Genomic DNA, 21912 nt, shown 5'->3' on the forward strand with positions numbered 1-21912 from the left:
TTTGTGTTTTTTCAAGCCATACCAGCAGGGGGCAGTCGGTGCACCTCATCAAACCTCACAAGCAGCACAGGCATAGAATGAGGATGTATTTTTGACGGTTGGACGAAGCACAACAGAATGCAGCGATCTCGAGTCACGATTTTAATAGTTTTACTACTACTACTACTTTTAACTTGCCACAGCATCCTAAAACGTGGAGATTATGACACTTAATACCAGTGAAACACCCCAAAAGCATCCGTCTGACGCATGTATACACTGACCAACAATTAAAAATAGCTAAGACAGAATGCAAGAACATGTCCCGTGAGAACAGGACAGAGTTACCAACTCATTTTCAAAATGGACTGCTATTGACTTTGTGCTTGTTAAATGATATGGAAATAAAACAATATATTGACTTCTAAAGCCACTTTTTGTATTGTCTAATTAATGTTTTACTAGCCTGCCACAATAATGCAATTTATATACGTAAATCTAAAATATTATATTTATTTTATATATTATATTTATAATTATCTGAATTATTATGTATAAGTTATATTGAATCATTTTAATTTGGGGGTCGGCATAACGTAATTAATTCGCTTAAAAACTTTAATCGATTGACAGCCCTAGTATAACTGCAAACCCATCTGCTTGACTTTGTAGTAGAGCTCCACTGAACAACACAGTCATTGAAAACTAAATCAAGTCTTTTGGTATTTACATTGATTTGGTATTTACAAATTCCTTTCCTTCTTCTGCGCCAGGTTGGGTGGAGACATGAATTTAAATGGACCTGAACGTTGCATGATGCATTACATCATGCACATATGTTTGGGTTTAATACCATGATTTATGAAAATAATCATTTCTGGAACAAAAGCATACCCAGGATGAAGCAGAGTGTCGATGTTGTTTCTATACTCATCTTTAATCTTAAATCAAACTGCAAATACTAAATAAGTTTTTGTAAAGTTATGTTCCATAGCATAATCTGTACTAATATCAGCAGGAATACTTTAAAAAACCACAGGACTCATTGAGCAGCTGTTAGTTTACTCCTTCAATGAAAGCCTATACATTTCTACCTGTGTGGGAGAATTCTTGTAAATGCCACTATTCCATTAGGCAATGGCGTAAACACTGCAATGTGCTTTCAGCAGTGTCCTAGAGGGAGGTCAGCCTGTCCTTCCAGCCTCTCCAACATCGCCCCCTACTGACCATCATAAGAATTTACCTTTGGACATGCAGTCACTCTCACATACAAGCCTTCATGAAGCCTTTCAACATTCTGATTTATAGCCTGCTGCAATGGCAAAACTGGCACAATCTAAAGATTACAGCTCAGTGCTTTGAATATAAAACAAATGGCATGAGTAAAAGTGACAGTAGTTAAGCTCTTAGATGCTGACTCTTTTATGAGCTCATGCATATTTCAGAATATTTAAACATCCCTTGGCTTTTACTAAAAAAATAATAACGTGGCTAAATTGGAAGGGAAAGTGTGATGTAGATTTATTGAGCTGGCATGGAGAGAATGTTTTTTGCTTTCTCAGTGTTACGAGTCAGAGCCAGGGGGCATGCCATGTTTCACACTGGTAACAAATGCAAGCAAATAATTGAGTCATATAGCGAATTTAAGAGAGGGAACATATTAACCAGAAGGCTCTGAACTGGTTGGCTAATATAAGTGGACGGGACACCATAAGCACACAGGCTCAAATGACTAACCTTTCTCTTTCAATTTGCTGACCAGCATCCTCATTTACATAACAGAATGCGATCTGGGAAATGTGCAGATCTGACTCAGTGTAAAAGTGCTGAGAGAGTGAAATCGGCTGCATGCTAATCAAAATGATTAGCTATAAGTCACAGCGACATGAGAGAACTCATACAGAATTATTCACTGCTTCTAATGGAAAGCAGTCAGGCAAATTCAAATAAACAAGCCAGCTGTTTCAAATGGTGTGAGTGGTAAATATTTAAGGAGTATTCATATTTAAATGAATATTCCAGGTTCGATACAAGTTAAGCTTGATTGACACCATTTGTGGCATAATGCTGATTACCACAAAAAAAAAATGTGGCTCGCCTCTCCTTTTCTTTAAGCTTCCAGCCGGACTGTGATGCTCCTCACTGAATGATACCTATATCAACATGGTCAAAGGAGGGACAACACTTTCTTAAACTAAATAGAAAATGAATTAACCACTAACAAATGCCTTCATCGGCCAAAATCAAAGGACAATGCATCTACAGGTATTTCTGTTAATTCGGGATGACTTCAATTACTTTTTTTTTTTTTTTTTTCTCACCAATTTGGAATGCCCAATTCCCAATGTGCTCTAAGTCCTCGTGGTGGTGTAATTGACTCAATCCAGGTGACGGATGATGACTCTCAGTTGCCTCCACGTCTGAGACCGTCAATCCACGCATCTTATCACATGGCTTGTTGAGCGTGTTACTGCGGAGACATTGCTGTGGCATAGCTGTGGAGGCTTCACGTTATTCTCTGCGGCATCCACGCACAACTCACCACGCGCCCCACCCGAGATCCAGAACCACATTATAGCAACCACGAGGAGGATACCCCATGTGACTCTACCCTCGCTAGCAACCGGGCCAATTTGGTTGCTTAGGAGACCTGGCTGGAGTCACTCAGCACACCCTGGATTCCAACTCGCGACTCCAAGTGTGGTAGTCAGCGTCTTTACTTGCTGAGCTACCCAGGCCCCCTGACTTCAATGACTTTAACACATTTTGTTTAACCATTGACCTACAACAGTTATTTACTTTACTAATTTTAACCAATAATAGTTCTAAACATAAATAACTAATATTGGCATTATATTCATTCATTTTCTGTATAGCATAATTTAATGTACAGCTGCTTTGAGACAACACCTGTTGTGAAAAGCGCTATACAAATAAATTTGACTTTAAATCTGGGCTACAGTGAGACACTTACTTTTTACAAAAGTATAGCCACAGGACATAAACAGTATATGTAAACATGATTTTAGTGTGATTAAATCACTTACTAACCTTTTTTGTACATTGTACATTTTTACCCAGTTTTACAACTTCGTTGCAATGAAGATGTACAGTGGTGTGAAAAAGTATTTGCCCCCTTCCTGATTTCTTCTATTTTTGTGTATTTTTCATATAAATTGTTTTAGATCTTCAAACGAGATATAACATAAAACAAAGGCAACCTGAGTAAATACAAAATAAAGTTTCAAATATATATATATATTTTTCTGAAGCAAAAAAGTTATCCAACACCTGTATCACCCATGTGAAAAAACTAACTGCCCCTTAAGTTTAATAGCTGGCTGTGCCACCTTTAGCAGCAACAACTGCAACCAAACGCTTCCAATAACTGGAGAGCAGCCTTTCACAATGCTGTGGTGGAATTTTGGCCCACTCTTCTTTGCAGAACTGCTTTAGTTCAGCCACATTGGAGGGTTTTTGAGAATGAACTGCCTGTTTAAGGTCCTCCCACAGCATCTCAATCGGGTTCAAGTCAGGACTTTGACTAGGCCACTCCAAAACTTTAATTTAGCTTATTTGGAGCCATTCAGAGGTGGACTTACTCTTGTGCTTTGGATCATTGTCTTGCTGCATAATCCAGTTGCGCTTGAGCTTCAACTCACAGACTGATGACCGGACGTTCTCCTTTAGGAGAGCAGAATTCATGTTTCCCTCAATTATTGCAAGTCACCCTGGCCCTGAAGCAGCAAAGCATCCCCACACCATCACACTACCACCACCATGCTTGACCGAAGGTATGATGTTCTTTTTGTGAAAATCTGTGTTTGATTTATGCCAGATGTAACGGGACCCCTGTCTTCCAAACAGTTCCACTTTCAACTCATCAGTCCACAGTACATTCTCCCAAAAGGTTTGAGGATCATCAGGTGTGTTTTGCCAAAATTCAGACGAGCCTTAATGTTCTTCTGGGTAAGCAGTGGTTTTTGCCTCGCCACTCTTCCATGGATGCCATTTTTTGGCCAGTGTCTTTCTGATAATGGAGTCATGAACAGTGAAATTTATTGATGCTGAGAAGCCTGCAGTTTATTGGATGTTGTCCTTGGCTTTTTTGTGACTTCCTGGATGAGTCGTCGCTGTGCTCTTGGAGAAATTTTGGAAGGTCGGCCACTTCTGGGAAGGTTCACTACTGTGCCAAGTTTTCTCCATTTGGAGATAATGGCTCTCACTGTGGTTCTTTGGAGTCCCAGAGCCTTTGAAATAGCTTTGTAACCCTTCCCAGACTGATGTATTTCAATCACCTTTTTCCTCATAATTTCTGGAATTTCTTTCGACCTTGGCATAGTGTGCTACTGGGTGAGACCTTTTAACCAACTTCATGATGCTGAAAAAGTTCTATTTAGGTGTTGATTTGATTGAACAGGGCTGGCAGTAATCAGGCCTGGGTGTGTCTAGTTCAGCTGAACACCATTATTTTTGACTAATTTGGGGATTTAGTAACTAAGGGGGCAAATATTTTTCGCACAGGCCCAGTTGGTATTGGATAACTTTTTGGCTTCAATAAATAACATTATCATTTAAAAGCTGTATTTTGTATTTACTCAGCTTGCCTTTGTTTTATGTTAGATTTTGTTTGAATTTTTTTAACAATTTAGTATGAGATATACACAGAAACAGAAGAAATCAGGATACTTTTTCACAGCACTGTAATGTCAACAAACCCCAAAACTCTAAAATGACTGTAAAATGACTATTTAAACAACTTTACAGCTCAAATAATACACGAATGTTAACAGAAGAATTAATGGAAGTGCTTTTATATAATTATATGCTTCACATTTCTGCCTTTTAAACCCTCCAAAAATTGGTCACATTCACTTCCATTTGAAGTGCCTCACTGTAACCTCGATTTTTGCTTCCTTTTTTTTTTTAAGAAAAGGAGGGATGATTCGAAAAAATTTTTCTGGTAATCAACATTATGCCACAAATGCTGTTGATTGAGCTCAGCTTGTTTTGAACCCAGAATATTCCTTTAAGGGTATCTTAACCTAATTCATGTGAATAGAACATGTATAGCAGAAGGAACGTATTGCAAATAACGCAGGTTTTGTAATAAGATTCCTTTTTGGAGGTAACGATGAGGACAGTATTGCATTACTTTTTGAATTACTGTAAAACCAGAGTTACTTTTTCAAATCAATAATGCATGTTACTTTTCTATTTATGTCATTTATTTACAGACAAATAGAAGGCTGACGTAGGCCTCCACAGTGCTTGGCATCGTATCTACATTGTAAGAGAACGGCATAAGGAGCAACAAAGTTAGATTGCTCTCATTGCTCCAGCTGATGTTAAGTAATGCAAAGTAACATGTTCACACCAAACACATAATTGCATCCATCTGTGCTATTTCTCAATTGTTTTTCTATGTAAACATGAGCTAGACCAACGTCTTTGTTTCGACGCATTTCGCAGTTTTTTCAGCATCTCGCGAAGGAGTGCCACGTTCAACTATTAAAAATGCATTTCTAACCTCATGCGTTCTGTTCTATGGATTGCGTTGCGTCTAGCTTTTTTAAACGCGTTCAATCTAAACCTGAGGTCAGAAATTAAGGGGGGCTCAGGGCAAATATGCCACAAAAAGTGACAAAAATGCCCACATAATTTAAAATTTTGTGGCAAAAACGTGTCCCTGTATTGAATTCTTCTCTTTTTTATATAGTTCTTAATATTTTCCATTATAGCCCTAGTTGTAAATATTATTGCATGGTTGATGTTGATTTGATTGACCCTTTGCTAAGCTCTGCCCTTCTTGGTTATGGCTGCTCGCTCTCACAAGCTCTGCAGAACTCCCCATTGGAATGAATGTGAGATTGCCGTGAACAATGCGTTTTTTGGCTAAATATTTTCATAAATGGAATGGATAGTACTTTTACGTGGGATGGTATGAAGAGTGACTTTGTAATGCATATTTATCTGAAGTTTTTTGTTAAATAAATAGTTAAATTACACAGTAATTTGATTAAAAACTGTGGAAACTGTGAATCAGAATCAAGGCAAACGATTATTACAGTCACTCAAAAAGCGAAAAACTTCATTTAATAGTGATTACACATCTAATAACATTAGCATAAGTGAACAGAGCTGTTTATAACGTCTCATAACACACTCATTTTGGTGCTGTGAACTCTTTATTTACTATCGCTTTTGCTATGACTTGAATCAATGCATAAATAAATTAACGTTCAGTTATTAGCTTTAATTTACCTTGGAGCAAATGTAGGTGTCATTGCAGATGCTATATGTTCATTTGGAAATGATGGCTGACACAGTTTAATCCATAACATGCTCTTCTCCAGATTTATATAAAGATTTGTTTTAGTTTTTTTAAAGAAAGAAAAACACTGCGAGTATCCTCTCTGGGTAACTCGTGTCACTATTAAAAATGACCCGGCAACAATATATATATTTTTTTTTTATATACATTTTTTGGATTATTTTGATAAAATCCAGCATAAAAGTGCTCAAACACACATTACTTCCATAGGCTGTAATTGAAAAACGCGTGTCAGAGTAATGGTGGCAGGGCAACAGCTGCTAAAACAGGATTGGTCAAAAGCACTTTTAAGGCGGGGTAAGAGTTAGGGTTAGAATTTGTCCTAATGAATTGATTAAATTGAAGTATTTTATATAAATGGATGAGAAACAGTTTGTTAGAAACACATTTGCCCTCATAAAGGTAAAAAATGGTCCAGTAAATCAAATCCAGGGGCCAAATATTGCCCCCAATGCAAAAGTACATTTCTGACAATGGTCTGAACAGCTTCTTACATACAAGGTTGAAATGTAACACAACGTAATTTGTTACTTTTTAGGAGTAACAAAATAATGTCACACGATATTTAAACACAGTGAAGGTGTGTGATGCAGCGAGAAGGAACTATTTCTCAGAAGCCTAATCTCACCGCATTGAAATTGTGGAAGAGCCCAACGCTGTGAGGAGGAGCGGTCTCCATTGGAAACTGCAGGAAGGGCTTCATATCCAGATGAGGCTGGATCACCGTGGGGGTCCGCAGAAATGTGGGGATAGCCCCTGTTCGATTGATGCTTCCTGTAGAGAATAGAAAAATGAAGTTAAGTAAAGAACAAGCGAATATGCCAATTCTTACTTTGAACCTGCAAGATAAGCTTTGAATCTTGTCACCAAGTTCAATTTATGCTGTCAAGCTTGAATAAACCATCCTTTGCTTAAATATTGGCTTTGATGCCATACAGAGGTGAACCACAGAGACTCAGAGGTGGCTGTGTGGAAACACTTTTTGTTAACATTAAACTCGTCAGAGAGACATCAGCCTTCGGTTATGAAACAGCCCCTCTCTCTATCCACGTCATGAGTCTCTGTTCTCTGTCAGCCTGTCTTGTCTTATCCTTTACACTCTGTGCAACCTCCTGCATGAGTGTGAGAAGACCCTCTCTTCAGAATTAAGCTTTAGCGAGCAGTTATTTAAGCTGCTTAATTTTTGCTCCTGGATTTTCCTCGCCTCAAATTCCCTCCAGTGTTAAAACTGTTCCCTTCTATCTCTCTCTCTCAGCCTCTCTCCTTCTTAATCTTGGATGATTTTTCGCCCTTCTCCGCTTCTATTTCAAGATTGCTTGTCAAGCTTCTACTTTCTCCTGAATTCTCCAGTTCTTCTGAGCACTTCTGAGATGGTTTCCTCACGTAATGGCAGTGTTAATTTATATAGTTTGTCATTTAGTCTTTTGACAAAAATGTCCGTTAAATTTTGGGCAGTTTTATTTATGTTGATGTTAATATGCAAAACAATGAAAAATTTTGTCAAACTGTATCAGACCAAACTTTAACAGAATTTTTAACCACAAATTAAAGCAAAAACTTATAAACAATTGTTAATTCAAACTTATAAAAGATTTCTCAACATAAACAAAATACAACATGTGAACACTGTCCTTGTTGTGAAAACTGAGCTCCCGAAATAATAGTGCATCACAAGTATACTGACGTTTAGTTACTTTTTGGAGGATAGGAAACATTTTGGTGTTGTTAAAAATGTTCATGCTTCAGAGACTGTTATAAATTGTTCATGTTTTAGAGACTGTTAAGGATATTGCATTAGATGTAGCACATTGTTAAGGCAACAGCGTATTCTCAATCTAAGTTATACATCCTGACTAGCATGCAACTGTGTCAATGCTTTTTGTTATCATAATTTCTTAAACAGTATGTTTATTGTAATTAAAAATGTTGTGTCTTTTTACCGTCTCCTTTCTGCCAACAAACACTGTCATCAGTAATTTTGTTGGGGAATTTAACACTGTACAGAGGACATTTGTACTGTGCTGTAGTCAGGGCTGATTTGGGCATATGTCACGATGTGTCATTAAGAATAAATGGAGAGAAAGAGAGATAAATTTGGAGAAATATGCTGTCTTAGCTTGGCCCCAGCTGTTCCTCCTTCTCTCCTCTGCTGGAGGCTCAGGCCCGGACGAGCACTGGCATCATTTACTCAAATTAGACATGCAAGACTCCTCAATGGCTGCACAGCACACAGGCAGATAAAGAGTGAGGGGAAAAAAAGAGGAAGAATAAGAAGGGTTAGAGGACTGCTGGTGAGAGAACGAGGGGGGGGCGGGGGGGGGGGGGGCAATGGTCGCTTGTGGGCACTGCTGGTCCCTGATGCTATGCTCAGCAAAGTCACATGAAGCACACTCTAAACACTCTCTTTAGCTGCAAACAGTTCTCTTCAAAAGTACCGCAGCATGTCTTAAGGAATAGATCACCCAAAAAATATGTTTTTTGTCATTATTTACTCCCCCTCATGTTGTTTCAAACACATATGCTGTTATTTTTTCCATGGAACACAAAAGGAGAAATTTTTGTAGAATCATTTCACAGCTCTTGCCATACAATGACAGTTCATACTAAGGCTCTCAAATTCAAATTTGAAATTCAAATATTTGTCGAATTTAGGATACGTTTTTTACTGCACAAGACGCTGAAAAAAAAAACAAAAAAAAAACGTGAGACGGCACAATGGTCAAAGATTTCCATCTAGCACATGCTTACATAGAAAAAGATGGAAGTGTTCGGAGTGAACGTGTGTCTTGCAGTTGTGTCTTGACTATACCTTGCTCTCTTATGAGCGTCTCACTGCATCATCATTAGGTAGGCTAGTGCCAACCATGTTAAAATAAAATTATACATTATAAATTCTGAATCTATATACTGATTATCATTGTTCCATGTCTGCCAAACATGTTGAGTGGTCCAAACATCATCTGCAGCCCGAAACTGATTTTTTTTTGTCAGATTTTATAAGTGAATGCACTTAGCTGCATTGGAAAGCTATAGGATGCTCCCCTGCTCCCCAGTGAATGACTTAACCAACAGTGTGCTGTCTGTTTGCACTGGTCTCAGAACAGTTCGAAATTCACCGTATTTTCATCTTAACTCCATATAAAGCCTCTAAATGCAATTCTTTTTTCCTATGTGAAAATGCACTGTAAATACAGAATTTATAATGAAAAACTAGTGCTATTGTCCAGTATGGCCATTGTATTTAACAGCGTGCTGTTTCGTGATAAATCAGATTTCTTACCAGATGTAGATTTGTTAGCGTTTCTCACAAACTCAGTTGTGATCGGCGCCATGTTGTTTTGTTATATGTACTGTAGGGTTGCCACGGTGTACAGTGTTACCGGTGTTACTCGGTACAAGGGACAACACCGGTGTGAAATTTAGTACCGGTGGAAACATTATGAATGGAACTTACAGTATCAATACAATACCCTAACGAACAGAATAGCCTTAATTAAAGAATAGTTGCCTAATGAAGAGTTTGTGACCCATGATAAAACCCAATAACGCATTGAAAGCCAGATGTTCTTTACCAAAGTATCAAATCACACAGGCAGCAAAGTACGTGCACAGACAGAAGACGTTTAATTGCAGGTAGCGAATATAATGTGCATGATGGGTAACTGTAAGACATCTCGGATTCGGAATGACACAAGAAATGCTGTTAAACACACAGACATGCACTTGAAGAAACACACTTTATTATATTTTTATGACAGAAAGCCATCTATGCGCACGTCTGATGCGCTGTTTGTTCGGAGGTGTGCAGTCTCATGGAACACACGCATGTAAAAGGTTCTCACTCTTTCTTTGTTTCAGTATTCTGAAATTTTTTGTTTTTGTTTGCAAGAACAGTATGAGAATGCTATAAATGACCCCAGACATCTCAGCTCAGGAGGTGCTCTAAGTTAAGTTCGCTTTATTTCCACAGAGCAGTTCGTTGTGAGCGCAACTCTGCAGGGTCACTTTATATATAGCCTATATACATATGTGATTAAATCATAAAATAATAGAAAAACACATTCACCTTGAACCATTATTTATATTTCAGATTATAATGATGATTATTATCATCATTATAATTATTATGCTTACATTTAGAATTGTTTTTAGATCTTAATATTTATTAGTAATTTTCCACTGTTGTCATAGGCGGATACTTGCCTGACGGTAAATGGAAAGTTGGTTATATATGTTTTTTTGAACATATTTCTTGCATATCGCCCAGCCCTAGGAGGGAACAAAATGAATTTATTCACACATTCAAAGTCATTCCTCTTTCGAAGCAGCTAAACTGGGTCCTGGGATGAAAGGCAATAAAACACCAGCATTAAACCTGCAATAAGTGATGTATTTGCCCAGACAACAAAATACCTGACCGGTAGCCCATGATGGAGAGAATGCACAGATGAAGTTGGTTCATTGCCAAAGAGATGTTGCCCTTCACAACTGTTGAAAAGCCATCTTTCAAAAAGTTGAACAACACACATTTTAATTGCACTTCAGTTTTTTCAGTTTCATTTGAAATTTTAGTTAAAGTAAGTTTGAAATCAAGCTGCCTTACGTTATTGTGTAGGCTATTGCTTAACGAAAATTACCAATAGTACCACCTAGCGTCCAACCAGCGGTAATACCAGTGTTAGTCGGTTTGAACGTGAACACCGCACCGGTGTGAAAATTATGATACCATGGCAAGTCTAGTTACATGTCTTCGTACATCCAAAGTTTAACCCTTTACTGAGATCCCAGAGTCTTCTGAACTGAGATCAGTCTGTTTGAACGAATTTAAATTATGCGTTGCGTTTGCAAAGCCAAAATACAACGTCCACGCAGAAGGACGCGGGGTCGCAAGAGGTTAAAGATGATGTGTCAGTGTCATTGATCCCACAAAGTTATTGGTTCTTGCCCATGTTGTATCCAACCTGACATACCATTTTTAAATTTTGGACACAATATGCAGGCTTCGACAGAGAAGATTATCAGTGAATAACAACTTAAATTTCAGTCTGTTCCTTACACATAGCTACGGCACGGTATCAGAAGACTGGGAATATAGGGATATTGTCACATGGACTGCTTTTATGCTACTTTTATGGTCCTTTTTGGAGCTCTGGGTACTTGTATGGCAAGAGCTGCAGATTCTTCAAAATGTTTTCTTTTGTGTTCCAGAAAAAAAAAAACTACATTCAGGTTTGGAACGAAATGAAGAAGAGTAAATATTGACAGAATTTTCATTTTTGGGTGAACTACCCCTTTAACAACCTCTGTGCAAAGAGTCACTTGACGTCTGAACCATGGTATGACCCCTTGGCTCCATGAACAAGACAGAACACACATGCTTTTCGGCAGACTGCATGGTGTGCAACTGCCACTCTTGCTGCATCAGTGGCGAGTGTGTGTCTGTCACAGCAATACAGCATTGACATAATTCACAACATATGTGACTGATCCCACGAGAGGGTGAGAGGACCCAAACCCATTTGGTCTGTTCACATGCCAACTGAGAAACAACACAGATTTGTCGACAGCCAATGGGCAGAGGGATAAGGAGACAAACATAGAGCTGAGTGTGAGCACAGCAGAGTGCTGGGAGAGTGAGCGCATGTGTGTGTGTGTGTGTGTGTGTGTGTGTGTGTGTGTGTGTGTGTGTGTGTGTGGAGGACAGTTGTCCTTGCAGTAGAGTCAAAACACCACAGCCAGCATGCATAAATCAGGTCCAGGCTGCTTCCTGCCCCCAGTGTATAATTACCTCATTAAATTAAAGAACACTTTCAGGTCCAAGCTCACACTGTAAATCACTATGACAGGGGTAGTGCATGCATGTGTATATGTATGCATATGCGTAGGGGTAGATTTAGGGGTAGGGTTAGGGGACAGAAAAGATCATTAGCTTAGTTTAAAAACAACTACAGCCAATAGCTGGGTTTTAGCTGGGTCACTGACAAATAAGTTTGTCTGAGATGATAAAAATTAGAAATATTTAGAAAATCTAGTTTAAAACACATGTGTCAAGTTTGTAGAAACGTAATCTTTGTTTCCACAGTGGTTTCATACATTAAAAAAAAAAAATAATAATAATAATAATAATAAATTGTATGACTTTAAAAATGTCATGTGGTGTAATCACAAATATATGTTCAAACATATTTTTCAAAGTAATTTTTTTTTAACATTTTTTTTTTTTACAAAAATGTATTTTTGAGTCAAGTTATTTCTTTCTTTTTTTTTTTTTAACAACAAAATGGCAAGCTACATGTTAGTTACACAACATGACTTGTATTTGGTGGACAAAAGTTTTTCAAATATTAATAATAAAAAAAATAAAAATAAATAAAAGCTTTTTTTTTTTTTTTTTTTAAAGAAATAATAATATTACTCTGCAATACTCATGCCAACAAGGTGTATTCAAGTAAATTATTTTCTGTGAATTGCATTTTTAATGTAGTTTTGAATAAACGTCATTGACACAGCTATAGCATGGGGAAAAAATTGTACCCCAAAAGAGAGCTACATCTTTCGGGACATCCTGGGACTTCCACAATTGGAATATCAATTTTAAAGGCAAAAAGTTTTCTTTTAGGGTTAGTCTGTAGTAATTTGAGTTAGCTGTATATAAAAACAATAAATGTCTGCTGTATACCCTGATTTAGATATGCATTTAGTGCATTTATGACCGCACACATGCACGCAGGATAAAAAGTAAAAAAAACTGGAACTCATACTTACAGCAAGAGAACCGAGCAGTGCATTCGTGTTTAGTTAGCGCACAGCGCATTCGTGTGTCTTCCATGAAACATAAATGAATAAAGACCTACAAAGTACAGCTGTCTAAGATCACAGGCTTTGACATTAACTCAAACAAGAGCGTTGATTAGACCCCACAACACCAGCAGATCCTCTGCTGACGGACAAAGTGCCTTGATGATAATGCAGGCTTAACAGCCACATCAAACCCATGCGGCGCAGGCAGATATGTTTTTCTCCTACTGTATGAGTCTGAATCTCCTAACAAGCTGCAAGAACCTGATCAGGCTGGAGTAGGGGAAGGCGGGCAGACGACCGGGCTGAGTGATGGTTGTCGTTTAAAGCCTGTGACACGCTAGGAATCCTGCAACACATGCTGAGGCCATAATCACCAAGTTTAAACAGCCTACAGTGCGAGGGGAGAGCTCCAGTGCCACTGTAGTCAGGGACCAGGGACAAATACACACAGGGATAAGAGAGCTGGTGTGAATCTTCAGTGTGGGCTTTGGAAGAGGATTTGGGAGAGAATGATCCAGGGCTGTGTTTGGATATGGAAGACGTGCAGTAGAAAGAGTGGGGGAGGAGGGGTTTATAAATAGAGAGAAGGGCACTGGAAGATCAAAGGCGAGGGAAAGGGATTCAACAAACTCAAATACTTCCGAGCCTGTTTGGGCCTGATATATGGAATATCTGACATGCCTGCCTCTCTCTCTAATACTGAAGCTTGGCAATCCTATTTCTTAGGCTGTGCATTTGCCATTTGCAGAGGGCCAGGCAATTGTGGGAAGGCAGAGAGTGAGATAAGGATGAAATGGTTTGGAGATAAGGAATGATCATCATGAAGTCAAAGCTGACAGAGTGACAGAGGAAATCGGAAAAGATTTCTGCGATGACTGAAATATAAAAGGATGTTAACGTTAAAACATGGACTAAGACTGCGCACACATCTGGTTCACACTGAACTCCATCTCATTAACTGGCCGATCATTTCCAAACTGGGAGGTCAGTAGTTTAATTGGTTGCATTTGAATGGAAAACAGTGACTTCATTGCTTCAGGTGTGCAGAGGCACCCAAGGGAACAGCACATCATATGTGGGCTCAGGTTGCTCCCCTGGGCAATATTATAGCACATTTGAATGCATAGATTGCTTTCTAGGTAGGTGAGCTAAACATCAGTATGTCTCCGTCACCAGCGTTGGGGAGTAACTAATGTAAGTAAAATTATTACACAGTACTCTGGAATACTTGATTCTGTTTGGTCAATCGCACCATCCACGGACTGATATTTCTGTATAATGTATAATGATTGCACATCCGGGAATAAAGAGACAATTCACTTGTAATTTTGGTATTGGGATTCATGTTTCCTACTTCTCGTCTCACACTGCGAACTGTACAAGTATGCTAATAAATCATTTTCAACTCAAATGAATATTTAACTATTTATCCTTTACGTTTATTTCTATTTTACTATTTAAACTTCTTCTTTAATGTCAATTTATTTATTTAGCAAGTAGTCTTGTAATAAGCTGGATAATGAGTAGTCAGACAGTCATTTTCATAATCTAAATACCTTACAGAGAACCAATGCAAACAGGGGGTGGAATTCAGCTGTTTCTGGAGACTCTGCTGTCTCTTTCTTCTCACATAATAACGTAATGTCAATGAAACTTATTATTTCATGCACATTTAATTAATTATTTGGTAAGTAGCCATTTAGGTAACACTATATTTTAGGGATCAGAAATTAGACAGTAATTAATGACTAATAATTGGACTTGTAAGGGACTTGTTATGGACTTATTAAGGAATTATAAGGTATTTATTAGGCCTTTGTTTGGTAGATTTCTTACCCTTACCTAATAGCCTCTTTACATTTGTTTTTTCATAACAATTAACTTATTCGGTAAAAACAAAAGATACCAATAGCTAGTTAGGTGCAAAATACATCCTTTATAGGTGCCTCACGTACTCAGATAGGAGACAAATGCAGGCCTACATACAGTCATGAAGCCTGACTGCGGCCTGTAGGAACACTTAGAGCCTGATGACACAAACAGCGCCAAAATCAAACAAAGGGAGTCCAAAACAGACTACAGATCCCATCAAGCCTTGCTCACATTACACCTAGGTGTGAAATTCTGAAGGATCGAACTCTCAACTCCTATTGGATGAAATGCACGACAAAACGCGTCCCTCAACTATGACGTCATCGAGAGTATAAAAACTTCGGAGATCCTTCTAAGCTTTGTTTCCAGAGACAGTATGAGCCACATTTAGTTGCAGCCCTGCTGCTCCCAGGTGTTGCTTCGTTGCCCAAGGAAGTAATGTACGTACCTGAACTTTGGCCATACAATCTCCATCTCCGCCAATCCGCTCATTGCTGCTACTAATACTCAAGGTATTACTGTAACTTACTGTTACCACGAATGAGATTTGCTGTGTTGTTTGTGCATTTCGTTATCGCGGGTGAGACCAGCACACTGAGTTTATACATTAGAACCAACGACCGCGGCGGACGGATTACAAGCCATTCACCGCGTCTCTGAGTGATAAAACTAACGGTTGCCTTCTCTCCCACGATCGCTAAAACCGGCTTTGGTGCCATCACTCTGTTCTTTCTTTCATACTAACTGCACACACACACGACCCCTCACAAACATACCTGCACACACATTTGGCGAGCAGATAATTTGGCGATAGAGCCCAGCTTTGTCCCTAAGTAATCGTACCAGCGGAGACACGTTAAACGGGCAGGCGCCATTAACCAGTCTCTCCGCCCACATTTGCGGCCACATTCTTTGGCCGGAAACCTAGGGTGACGAACACTCCACGAGAGCCACGTCCATCATTTTGTGCCCTCCTTCTCTCCATACACACACACACACACGCACGCACGCACACACACACACACACACACACACACACACACACACACACCTACCCTCCTCATGTATTATAGGCTTATCTGTTACCATATCTAATCATGTTACAGATCAGTTTGTAGTTGGAAGTCGGAAGTTTATCGACTGCATTGTATTGATTATTATTTGATTTTACTGCATCAATAAACTTTGTTATACTTTAAAGAGAAGTGTTTTGGTATTGTTCTGCATGCACCTGTGCCAAGGGCTGGCAGGGTGTGTCAGTGCTCGGATTCAGGCCTTCATTGTTTACCTTTTGAATGTCGATGTTCTCCGGACGTCGACTTTCCTAAGAGAACAATCCTATATTGAGACTGCTATACTGTTTGGTTATTAGTCCCTGATTCCAGGGTGGTGCCCCGGCAAAATTCATCCTTGTTAATATTCTATTGATTTTGATCATTGATAGTTATCTTTGAATCTAATCAATGTTCTGTTGGTTTTAATAATTAATAATTATCTTTGATAATTGTTAATTTGAAGGATTAATAAGATAATGTTGATTCTAATCAATGTTCTATTGATTTGAATAATTAATAATTATCTTTGATAATTAGTAACTTACCCAACACTGTTCAAGACCAACTACCCTGTCTGTCAGGGTTCATTTTGTGATAATGACTGGCTGACTGTAGATTATCCCTTATGTAATTTAACTTAACTACATTTTCATTAGCATTAGAGTAGCTCAGCTACTTCTAAAACAAAGTAGCTTTTCCATTAACAAGCTACTTTTTCCAATGTGTCGTGTAGTGTGATAAAATGCTACATTGCTGTTTTTTGTCAGCTCTGCAATCAAGTGAGCTGAGTCAAAGATCAGCTGTGTTCTCCTAAATGGTCCTCTCTTTCATATGAAGCAATGAGAAGTCCAAATCAGTGAATCAGTGAACTTTAGTGAATCGGACGGTACATTTGCAGTAAATTAACGGGTTAAAATAACTCACCGTTTATTAAGTTCCCTGTACAAATACAAATTCGTCTGCATAAATCATGCTGTTTTGTCATTTTATTGTTTGTATTTAGAATAAATTTATCTGTTCAATTTAATCCTGTCACTCTTATATTTCACTCAATTACTCAATTATTACTGCTTTGTTTGGAGAATTAAATAATGTCATCTGACATTAAATATTATACTTTAATATTTTTCCCCCTTATATTTTATCGCCTTTTTCAATGTACTGTAGTTAGCTACTTTTTGTTAGTAGCATGTAGTGTAGCCATCTACATTTTTAAAGTAGCTTGACTGTAGTTTAGCTACTTTGGTAGCTATGATATTAATAATTTTAAATGATATGAGTAGCTTGTAGCTACTGTACAATATGTATCAGTTTCTCGCTCTCCTTCTCTCCACCGTTCCCTTCTTTATGCACAATAAAAACAAGCAGACTATGAGTGCCGATAAATAGGAGGGATGGGATGAATGAAAGAACGAGAGATGAGAGAATGGGTTAAAGGAAGAAGCGTACGGCTGGTTTTTGGATGAACACAGATGTCTCCTGGCAAGTGGCAGTGGCCCTGAATAAATTGCAGAGAGAAAGAGACATGAGGAGTGAGAACCAGGGTCCCACAGAGCCCCTCACTGAGCACCTGTCGTTTAGATGATCCAGGAGAGAGTGAGACTGCTGCAAATGCAAATTAATGAGAAGAGAAATGTAGATAGATGTTTAGTCCCCTCTGAATCCACTGCTCGCTCTCTCTCAAGCTCGGTGTATTTTAATACTGACTAACCAGATGAGCTTTAGATTGATCCTAAAGACAAATCCTGAATGTATGGCCACATCTCAAATAGGTCAGTGACAACAGATATACATGGCATCGCTTCACATAAGTAAATAATTACATAAAATAGTTTTAATGCAATTCAGGTGCAAAACAAATAACCAAACTACATTTACAGTGTCTCCAAAAAGTATTTGGGCAAGTTACACTTCAAAATGTATGAATGTCAATGGATTAAATAAAAAAATAAAAATAAAATAAAAAATAAAAAACCAAAGTCATCTGCAAACAATTTATGTTAATTATGCTATTTACTTTTAACCAGCTGGTCTCAGGGTCATATTTAGTGGATGTACTGTATTAAGTCAATTCTGAAAATCTTTTGCTTAAAGTCTTTGCTATCTTTAAAAAAGAATAATAATAATAATAATAATAATAATAAAGTAAAAATGTTTTTTTTTTTAAATGGCTTGATGTTTTGTCATCTAAAGCATTGACATTCTTAATACTCCATATACTTTTTGGGGACACTATATCTTTCTTTTCTGATCCAAAAGTTAATGCTCCAGTCAGTTTAACATGGTCGGGCATTTCAACATCATAAAAAGTCACAGATATTAAAAAGAACAAATCCCATCTCCAAAAGCCACCTGCACTGTATGTACAGAACAGAAAGTCCTGTGTAATTATTGTATGTATTACATTAGACAGGTGCCATCACACTTAACCATCAAATTAAAGCTATAAGTGGGAACAGTTGGTGTTTATTGGAGCAGATACTCAGCAAGGGACACTAAACTGTTTGTAAATCTTCATTATTTTGCTTTTGAATGCGCAGCTCCTCAGATGTTTTAATTATTAAAGCACCCCGGGACAGCACAGTACACTGCGTTCGCAATTGACAATTATGTGTCTCAATAATGTTTTAGACTAATCTTTGTAATGCATTTACATTTGTTTTATAACAGATGCCTGTTTCCCAAATTGTTCTGGCTAACAAGAAAAAGAACCACTGTTAGGTAGATGTGTACATTATATTTCCAGTCACAGTTTTTGTTGTGCAATGCTGGCGTCTGTGTTTTTGTGTCAGGAGAGATTTAATTAGCTGAAATCTAAGAAAGCCAGACAAGACAGCCTGGTTATAAGGTCAAGGTTTGTCTTCAAGTGTCTACAGTCCAATTATATGGAAAACACTCAAATCAGCTCCCTAACGAGAAGTCATCAAAAGGTAATCCCTTCTGCTGATGAAAACAAAAATAACACACATTTCAAGAAACAACCCTACCAAGTAAATTAAATTCTTCTTTACATTCATCTGTATGCTGTCAGACGTGTAGAGTTTGAGACGTAATCCTGTGTCCGTCCTGTCCTCAGCTGTGACCAAGGAGGCAGAAATGGCTCATTCATTTAACCAATTTAGGTCCAATTACTGTGACGGCAGCCCAGAACTGCTCACTATTCCAGCCCTGTCTCGGAGCAACAGGGAGAGAGATAGCCAGCCCCCTTACCTGGCCGCCAATGCAATTCAGCATCAAAACCAACCTCAGGATAAAAAGACACTACCCATACAGACACACATACAAAAATAATCTTATTAAAGCAATAAGTAAAATCCCTGAAATGTACAGACACGTCTGGCTTATTGTTTTATAAAACAGTAGCAACAGCAATATGATAAAAGACACAAATGTTCAATAAATAAATAAAGATATCAGTTTTAGAAAAAAGCATATGGTGCTGGGTACACATTCATGAGTGTCGCAATGTTGATATCATATGACCAGATGAATATTGCTTGTTTTATCTCAACAATCCACTATGATTTAACTTGTGGAATAAATTAATCATGGCTGACTGTGAATAGACCTGTATAGTAAACATAAGATATGATCTGATTGGCTATGATTCTGTAGCTATTACTTGAATTTGTGTAAAAAAATAAAATTGTTGGAAAATTGTACTGCCGAGTCTCGTTAGAGCATGGAGTAACTGTGAGCTGTTTACAATTGCCAAGCAATGTAGCAACTTTGGGTAATATTGCAGAATTCTGCTGATGTTCGGCTACAGCTGTGCATGTATTGTCTATTTGGCTCATTGTATTTGATTTTAGAGCCACTTTATAAACTTATGCCATAAAGGCACAACCCTGCACTTTTATCCAAAGTGACTGCTCGGCAGCGAGTGTCTGGGTCACCAGCTGCCTCTCTAACCCAGTGGCTTCATTTTTTCACTAAGCGAGAGCACATAAAAATGGCTACAGGTCTGTGAAGAAAGCTACTCATCAAGATTCTCATTTAATTAGAATGAACACACTTCTCGGCACTGCTCTGCACTTCGTCTGGCTTCTTTTAGCCTATACACAAGTGCTTCAACAAATACAAGTGAACAGCTACGCATACTGCTCTGCTTGAAAAGTAAATATTACTGCAAGGAATGAAAACATAATGAGCAAGACAAGACAAGACTATTCAAGAACACTGTCTATATTCAGAATGGAATACTAGGGTACTGGATAATGTGCAGTATAAACTGTATGCTGCACTACTATTTATTTTAAAGGTGCAGTATGTAAGATTCAGAAACCCTTGTTATTAATGACACCTGTGGCCGTTAAGTGAACTGCAGCCTGTTGCTCGTGATCGCGCTCATGCATACACTCCATAGGAACGCGAGACTGAACGTGATTCAATGGCATCATGATGACAGATGAGGTAGCATAATTAAAATTACACAGTTATGATTGTTTTATTACAAACTTTGAAACTATATATTATATTTGACTCTCCAGTGCTGGAACAGGGCTAAAACAAAGTGTGGATATAGGTCTGACTATGAGAGACTGTAGTTTGAAGTAATCACTTTTCTTTGCATGACACATTGACTGCATTTATACGACAGCCTATGTCGGCGTTAGCTAGCTAGTCAGCTTTATCAATAGCTGTTAGCTAAATTTGGTGGATGATGACACTAGCTGTTTATAAAATAGACTGTACGTTATAAATATATTGACAATTCAGTATTGATGTGATTCAATCACAACTGACATCTTGATATATCGATGCTCTATTGTTTTATAATAATAGAATGTATTTTCTGTATAACCAAGTTACGTTCCACTAATGAATGGGTCTTTTGAATTATCTTGAAAAAAAATTTTTTTTTTTTTTGGCTTACTCTGAGTTTGTGTAGGAGTCGGTGTTGTGCTGGGAGTCGGACGTTTTCTGGATTCCATCACTAAGATAACGTTACCTAGTGTTACAGACTGTCTGTTGACGCTGTTGAATAGCGGAAGAGAAGCTACTGTCTGAGGCAAGGCTCTCGGGAGCGCGCATAAACGTCACATCTTTTGGATTTTTCTGGCAAAAGCGACCCGCTCCCTTCGCATGAAAATCAGTCTACAGGCTTTAATAGGCAACATAGGAAGTCCGGGAAGGGCTCATTTTTTAAGTTGCATTACAAGCCGTTCAGACATTGGCAAAAAAAAGCCAACAATTACATGAAAAATGTTACATATTGCACCTTTAAGTATTTGAAACCTTATACAATGCTAATCTGGAATACTAGCATACTGCTTCATACTGTGCAGTATACAGTATACTGTATGCTGCCGTCTGCCGACAATATTTGTACTGTAAAAGTATTTGAAAAAGTATACAGTGCTAAACTGGAATACTAGCATACTGCTCACTGCATACTGTGTGGTATATACTGTATGTTGCCTACTATTTTAAAAAAAAGTATATAAAACATTCTACAGCACTGATGTGCACAGAACGGGGGCAGCGGGGGCACAACAAGGATTCACAAATCTAAAGGTGCCCTTTTGGTCATCCAGAAAAAGGGGAGAAATTTTAATAATTCAATTAAAATAGTAAATAAAATAAACATTTAAATCTCGTCATAATCTCACAATAACAGTAATAATGTGTTGTGACGAGGAGGAGGGTGTGGCTGGGCCGTGAGGAATCATGATTTGATTGATTTGAATGATTTGTCCTAATCAGCTGGGGTGGGGATAAAGACGAGCCGGAGGCACCGGTTAGAGAGAGAGAGAGACACGCGGCCGCTGTGTGTGTGAGTCTATGTGTTTTATGTTATGTTGCAGTTCTTTTATGTCATAAAAACCATTACATTGGTGCCGAAACCCGGGAAAGATAGGGATGCACTGT

The 21912-nt window shown here is 38.2% G+C and overlaps 1 protein-coding gene across 3 annotated transcripts in view; it reads right to left on the reverse strand.

Moving 5' to 3' along the window:
- LOC127419166 (zinc finger protein 385A-like) overlaps window positions 1-21912 on the reverse strand; it is a 117998-nt gene that overhangs the window by 38207 nt on the left and 57879 nt on the right. For all 3 annotated transcript variants that reach the window (XM_051660342.1, XM_051660340.1, XM_051660343.1), the window contains one exon: window positions 6942-7087. In XM_051660342.1, the coding sequence (XP_051516302.1) occupies window positions 6942-7087 (146 nt within the window). The remainder of the gene's footprint in view (window positions 1-6941; window positions 7088-21912) is intronic.

This window comes from Myxocyprinus asiaticus, chromosome 28 (assembly GCF_019703515.2).
Source record: "Myxocyprinus asiaticus isolate MX2 ecotype Aquarium Trade chromosome 28, UBuf_Myxa_2, whole genome shotgun sequence".
Taxonomy (NCBI): Eukaryota; Metazoa; Chordata; class Actinopteri; order Cypriniformes; family Catostomidae; genus Myxocyprinus; species Myxocyprinus asiaticus.